The following is a 7,417-nucleotide window of genomic DNA, read 5'->3' on the forward strand; positions in this document are numbered from 1 at the left end:
TAAATGAAATGGGCCATGGTAATGGTATGGGCTCATGTTATGAGGATTACAAATTCTTTCTCAATCTTAATTACGGTTCCCTTCTTGTAGCCCTAGCAATGCAGTATTATAACTACCTGATTATTTACCCCAGTCCCTTCTAGACTAAGCTTGGTGAAGGGAGGGTCTGTGCTGATCTTGTTCACAACTCTATACCACAATGCTTGCATGTAATGGACAATTAATAATCATTTGCTCAATGGGTCAATGAATGAAGCACTTATGGCCAATCTCACTGTTTTTGGTATTTATTATATCCTCCATATACTGTTACTTCCCTGTCTTCCCAACTGGATTACAAACTTCCCTGGGTCAAGGACTCTCGCTTACGTATAATATACTACTAGCACTTACTATGGTGTTAAGCACACAAAGGCATCCACTCATTTGTTTATTAATTTGACAAGTATATATAGTGTGTGTACAATGTTAAGGCAAATGTGGTGTTTGGGAGAAGGGAGGTTGGAGATGAGAAGCTGAAAAATGGGTTTGATTTAAACACCTTAAGTACTTCAATTTTTTATATCATGTAGTGTGTGTAGAGATGGCCTTAATCACAGATAAAACATTATATATTAATTGCTTAGTTATCTTTCCAGTTGTTCAGGAACCAAGGAACCAAGGTTTAAAAATAGATTTATAAAAAAGTATTTAACATGGAGGAGCAAGAAGAAAAGAGCAGGAGAGAAATAATAGAACTAAATAGTCCCCAGGGGCCAGGTCTACAGCCAGGGAGGAGCCGCCTCCTTTATTGTGCAATATGTGTGGCTTGGCAGAAATGAGATGAACATGCACTCTTCCCTTCTATTAAAGGCTAATTATTTTTTAAAGTAAAGTTATGACTTATACAAACTTAGCATGTGTCCAATATTTTATTTAACTCATTAATGAAGGAGGGAACTAGTAAGATATTACAACTGATTCAAAAGATAATCCAAAGAAGCAGAAGTATATATAGACAATTAACAGTGCTGCAATTCATTTGATTAACAGACACAACACTGGTTTCTTGGGTGAAAGGAAGAGAGATCAATTGTACTCCAAGAACAATTTGCATTTGTATTTCTATGGACAAGAATCATTTGTACTCTGTCAGGTTTTTGTTTTTTTATATTTTTATTGATTTCAGAGAGGAAGGGAGAGCGAGAGAGAGATAGAAACATCAATGAGAGAGAATCATTGATTGGCTGCCTCCTGCACACCCCTACTAGGGATTGAGCCCGCAACCTGGGCATGTGCCCTTGACCGGAATCGAACCCAGGATCCCTCAGGCCTCAGGCCGACACTGTACACTGAGCCAAACCGGCTAGAGCCTACTATCAGGTTTTTTGCAACACACAGAGTTGTAAAATAGCTCAAAGTCAGTGAAAGCACACTTAATCTGCTAGATTGGACACCCAGTAACCTTTAGTACCCACTTTAAAGTCTTTCACAATTTCTGTTGACACTAATAGATCCCTCAACTTGTCTTCCAACACAATGATTCACTGTGTGAAGTCTTAGTTTTTCTCTGAAAAAGTTTAAGAAAAATAAAGGGTTTTTAACAAAAACCATACGAAGCACATTAACCATACAAAGTCTCTGAGTTCCTTAAATAAGACCATAGAGTGGAATAAAAATCTCAGTTCTTCATAGATGCTTGTGTGCTTCAAAAGACAACCTGATCGTTTTCTTTGACATGTAACCCCCCTCTTTTTAAAAAAATATATTTTATTGATCTTAGAGAGGAAGGGAGAGGGAGAGAGAGACAGAAACATCAATGATGAGAGAGAATCATTGATTGGCTGCCTCCTGCATGAACCTTACTGGGGATGAGCCCGCAGCCCAGGCATGTGCTCTTGGCTGGAATCGAACCTGGGACCCTTCAATCCGCAGGCCAACGCTCTACCCATTGAGCCAAACCAGCTAGGGCGACATGTAACTCTTTTGTCCTCCTTAAAACAATATAGCTGGTATTTAATATTTTTTTTTCAACCATGAGATATTTTATAAATACAGAAAGTTAATAGAATAATATAAGAAACATCCAGCTCTGGCCAGGCAGCTTAGTTGGTTAGAGCATCATCCTGATATGCCAAGGTTCGATCTCTGGTTACATAAAGGCTTTTGAAAAGAAACTGGAAGTCTTTAAGAGGGATGTGGATGGTGAGAGATTTAGATATTTCCCAAACCTCAAGAGGCACATCAAAGACCTCCCAAAAGATGACAGAACAGACTGTCAAAGCTTTCAAAAGCTGGTTTTAAACATCATCGAGTCAACTATTGAGCAGTTCTTCTCTCAAGATTTGCGAAATTCAGAGACCTGGAAGAGACAGCAAAATTCATGAGGTTTCCCTCAGTGATGAATTTTGTTAAGTCTCGTAATAGGAGTAGCCTGATGGATGAAAGTAGTAGCTCGTGCATATCTCTGAAGGGCACGAAATATAAACCTGATGTAAAATCCCTGTCATCAGTGATGCAGCAGAAAAGTCCCACTGATAATATCAAACGGAGTCATAAAGTTTTCTGTCGGACTATCAGTGTACATGTATACATTAAAAATAAATGTATTTTTTGTCATCATATACTGTGTTTTTGTTGCTCGAATGAATTTTATTATTTCTTCCAGGTTCTTCATATATGTACACCTTAAGAGATATCAAGTAGGCATAACATGTTCTCAAAAAATTAGGGTTGGCACGCAGAAGACTTTTGAGTCAGAGATTTTGCTGGTTTTGGCACGCACTCACAAAAGGGTTGCCCACCTCTGACCTACACAGTTCAAACCCACACTGTTCAACTATAAACAAAAACCCTCCATTCTATCTGCTATTATTGGTATATATTCATGTTATAAACATTTCTTAAATGTTTATAAATCATTATCATAATTATTTTGGTGTTCAAGTTGTTCCAGAGTTAGCTAGTAGGATCCTCTTCAAGCTGGCTTTTGTGTCCCTGTGATATGCCTCATCATTTTTTTGAAAACTTCCTTAATTTCCAGCAAAAATAGATGTTCCAGGCTCATCTGAAATCAGATTATTTCTCCAAGGAACACTAATTCTTCTTTAGTGTGCATATTAGCTATTTATTACTGCATAATCAGCTACCCCAAAATTTAGCAGCTTAAAACAAATTATTATCTCACACAGATTCTTCTGAGGCTTAGGAATTTGAGAGAGGTTAGCTAGGTAGTTCTGGGTAAGTTTTTCTCCTCTCCTGAAGTCACAAATACAGCATGATGCTCATCCTTTGGCTTTTTTTTTTTCGGAATGGGAATTCATTCTGGGAAGAAAAATCACAATTGATACAAGGAGTTCTCAGGCCCTAGAATCAAGAGTCAAAACTAATTTAATATTGCAGTTTCTGTTCTACTTTGAAAGATTGTTTCTTTTAAGATCAAGTTCTAAAACAAAATTTTAGACTACCTTTATTTTCCTCTATTACTTTTAGTCTGAGCATTTCTTTTTCATCAGTTGGCTCAAGTTATTACAACAAAAGGTCTTGAAGATCTACTTGTACAAGACTGATAAAAGAAATAAGATCTGGCCTAGAGGAACTTGCAAAGTAGTATAATCCTACTTCTTTCCTGAAATTTTCTCAAAGAATAAAATTTCAGAGGTGAAGCTACTTGTTTAATGATTCTTACCCCCTTGCTCACCATTCCAGTTATTTTTCAGCTACTGAATACCACAATTTGTGCTGCACTATCAGCTCTGACATGAATGCAATGTAAAAAGCAATTCTTTACACCTGCCTAATCAGGGTAGTCTGTTCTAGGTTCCCTGGGGCTCCAAAGCTGTCCTGGGAATAAGCCTTGCTCAACCCACTTGAGCACAAAAGGAAACAATTAATAATTAATGAAATTGAGAAGTCTCCCACACCGGGTAATCCATCTTTGAGGAATTTGGGATTCTTTGGGAAAGAAAAGGGAGCTTTGCTTTAAAGCAATGGGAAAGGGCCCGGGGCGAGAAGTCTTACAGAGCCGGGTTTAATCACGGCACTGAAAACCCGGCTGTAAGGTGGGTGGTCCAATCATATCAGGTCTCGGAATCTGTTTCTCCATGCACAACATGAGGGGTGGGCTTGACGGCCCCTCTCTCTCATTGCAATTTTCCAGCCCAAGGCTCAGGGAGGAATCCATCAAACGAGTAAGTGAACTCACGATTTGCTCTTTGTGGACAAAGAGTAGGGGCGGCCAGTCCGGCTAATTTATTAATACACTTTGCCTGGACTCACGACTGTCCTTGCTCTGCTCCTCCCCCGCCTCTCACCTCCCTGGGAGGACCTGGAGCAAAGGTCCAGCCGTGCGCCTGCGTACTGCGATCGGAGCGATGAAGTCGCGCAGCCAGCCCCTCTCGGCGCCGCAAACCACGCGATATTTCCTCCGGAGCTCGGTGGCGGTGAGTGCAGAGCGGAGACTGCCGCTGGGACTGGGGGACCTGCTGTTGGGTCGGGCCGTCGGGGTGCGGGAAGATCTGGGGGCCAGGGTGGCCTCGAGGCTTCCTCCTGGAGCTACTGGCGTTATAGGGAGGACTTAGAATAAAGAATGCTGGAGGGGCAGAAGCAGGTCTTTTTAAAAAACAATTGTGGGGAGTAAGCAACCTCAGGATTGGACATACTTGTGCCCAAGGTGCCTCCAAGATGTTTATTTAACACATTTTTTGAGTATCTACCATGTGCCAGGCATAGGGGTTGGACATAAATCATTGACCAACGGATACAAAGCCCTGTCCTCCTGGTGCTTACGGTCTGGGAAGTCAGCTTGAAATTCTGGCTGCGGATGCAGGAGCCTAGTCGTTTCCATGAGTGACGGGTAGTGGGAGCCCAAGAGGAAGGCGCGGTCCCTGAGAAGGGAAGGGTCTTGCAGGAGGAAGGAGGGAACAAGAAGACTCAAAGGATTACCTGGCCAGCTCTGGAGGAATACATCGTACTGTTTCCTTTTAATCAAGCCTCAGTAGGAGGCATACTAATGATGGTATGAAGATGAATGTGTTTGCATTCTGAGGCCAAAAACATTCTGCCCATTCAGTCTTCAACAAACTTGTTTCTATTAAAAATTCTAATTAGACTTAGTCCTTCTTCATATATTTGTTTTAGGAGGCAAACTCTGACAGGGAACTATATCTTTTCTGGATCCTAAATATGATTTATCTTCTCCCCACAAATGTGCTTTCTTATTTTTAAATTGTTTAATATTTTAAAACTTCCTTGTGATTTAAAATGTTTTCTATCAATAGGAATTACTTTATACAGAAATCTTGTGAGATCCCTGTGCAAACAAGGTGATGATTGTACAAAGAGTGGTACTGAATTCCCGGCCTGGTATGTATTTATCTGTGATGAATGAAAAGCTATGGTCTTTGATAATTATTAATGAAAATGGAGGAACAAAAGTATCCATATGATGTCAATGTGGTAAACTGAGGTAGGAAGATATTAATAGTAGCAGAGATGTTAGAAGAAATTCTTTAAACAATGTACTATTCAGTTTTTCAAGTGATATCAAGGCCATTTGTTGAAAAAAATAAGGTATTTCAGAATTATTATTTAAAAGATTATGTTACAAATATGTGGCTTTTGTTTTTTATTTCTAGTATGTATCATTGGTTCTTAAAATTTGCTTTTCTTTTGATGTGAACAGCACTGACTTATGTCTGTGCTGATCTTGCAACCTGAGTCATAGAAACAGGTATGGAAGTAACCTGAGAGGTTTGGGCTCATGCTGCCTTGGTTTTGTTGCCTTTTCATGATCCTCCTATGTAATAAAAGGCTAATATGCAAATCAACCAAACTGCAGAACGACCAGCTGCAGTGACATGCACTGACCACCAGGGGGCAGACACTCAACACAGGAGCTGCCTCCTCATGGTCAGTGCGCTCCCACAGGGGGAGCGCAGCTCAGCCAGAAGCTGGGTTTGTAGTTGGTGAGTGCAGCAGCGGTGGCAGGAGCCTTCTCCCGCCTCCACAGCAGCGCTAAGGACCCCTCAGCAGATGTCCCCAGTCAGACATACCCAGAGGGGTCCCGGACTGTGAGTGGGTGCAGGCCAGGCTGAGGGACCCCTCTCCCCGCTCCAGTACACAAATGTCGAGCACCGGGCTTCTAGTATTTAAAAAAGCTGGCTATGATTTTTCATTTTTGAAATCTTCCTAAATGTTAAAACAAATGAAGTGATTTACCTGTAGTAATCTCAAAAAAAAAATCTTAAAGCTGACAGCAATATTCCAAAAGATCTTTTTGGAGAAAATGAAGAGCAAGTAAAACTACTTGAAGAATTTATATTGAGTTACAGAGAAATTACAAAATAATATAGATTTATTCATGCCCAAGTGAAAAGACAGTGCTCTGGAACCTAGAGTGACCTTTTAAAGAATAGTAAATAATTATATAGGACAATGAGTTTTTTACTTTACACTTTTACCTAATATTTTAGGAAAAAATGGTAATCCAGTAGCAGAAAATTTCCGAGTAGAAGAAGTAAATTTACCAGATCATATCAATGAAGGACAAGTACAAGCCAGAACTCTTTACCTTTCTGTGGATCCTTACATGGTAAGAGTCAGGATTATGTGACTTGGTGAAAATTAATTTTCTATTTTTTAATGCTGCATCTAAATTTTATTGAGCAATCCTCATGATTAACGAATCTTTGAGCCATTATATTTTGATACCTGTGAATTACAGATTGCCTTTGTTTTTATTCACTAGTGTTATTAAGGAATATTATAGAAGGAAGATTTCCATTATAGTAGCACATGTGGTTATCAGTTTCTTCCAAATGTCCAGACTACTTCCCAGTAGTAAGTAAAGCTTGAAGATAGTAAATTAGGATTGGAAATTCTCTCAAATTTATCCAGTTTATAAGCTCTTATTTATCACTCCATCTCCAGGGACTAGCATGGTGCTTATTAAGTATTAATTAAAGGAAGGAAGGATAGAACTCACTTCTTTCCCCAGGTGGCCCTGCATGGGACAGTGTGCCACTCCACTTGGGAATTATAATTAATCACTTGCCTTCACTAGACATTGTTCTATAAAAAAAAAAAAAAAGAACATAAACAACTTTAAATGAAAAAAAAAAAGGAATCTAATGAACATTAAATCATTGCAATTTTATATCATTCCAAAATCACAACTAATTTCAATCACCATGTGTGTACAGTATTTTACATGGTCATATTTAACTAGGGGCCCGGTGCACGAAATTCGTGCACTGGGTGTGTGTGTGGGGGGCGGGGGGGGAGTGTCCCTCAGCCCAGCCTGCCCCCTCTCACATACTGGGAGCCCTCAGGCGTTGACCCCCATCACCCTCCAATCACAGGATCGGCCCCTTGCCCAGGCCTGACGCCTCTGACAGGGGTGTCAGGCCTGGGCAGGGGGCCCTCATTTCCCCCCACC

At 40.2% G+C, this 7,417-nt stretch overlaps 1 protein-coding gene and 1 long non-coding RNA gene across 4 annotated transcripts in view; one reads left to right on the plus strand and one right to left on the minus strand.

The window, feature by feature from the left end:
* Nucleotides 1-4,334: 4,334 nt before the first annotated feature.
* Nucleotides 4,335-7,417, plus strand: part of PTGR2 (prostaglandin reductase 2) — a 15,734-nt gene continuing 12,651 nt past the window's right edge. Inside the window, exons 1-3 of one of the 3 annotated variants that reach the window (XM_015558021.1) lie at nt 4,335-4,419; nt 5,258-5,343; nt 6,453-6,571. In XM_015558021.1, the coding sequence (XP_015413507.1) occupies nt 5,307-5,343; nt 6,453-6,571 (156 nt within the window). In that variant the 5' untranslated portion in view covers nt 4,335-4,419; nt 5,258-5,306. The other 2 variants (XM_006778767.2, XM_006778766.2) reach the window with 2 other exon arrangements.
* LOC102755449 overlaps nt 6,709-7,417 on the minus strand; it is a 15,534-nt gene continuing 14,825 nt past the window's right edge. The window contains exon 3 of the long non-coding RNA XR_436473.1: nt 6,709-7,050. This is a non-coding gene — a long non-coding RNA (uncharacterized LOC102755449). The remainder of the gene's footprint in view (nt 7,051-7,417) is intronic.

This window comes from Myotis davidii, unplaced genomic scaffold (genome assembly GCF_000327345.1).
Source record: "Myotis davidii unplaced genomic scaffold, ASM32734v1 scaffold309, whole genome shotgun sequence".
In the NCBI taxonomy this organism is placed as follows: Eukaryota; Metazoa; Chordata; class Mammalia; order Chiroptera; family Vespertilionidae; genus Myotis; species Myotis davidii.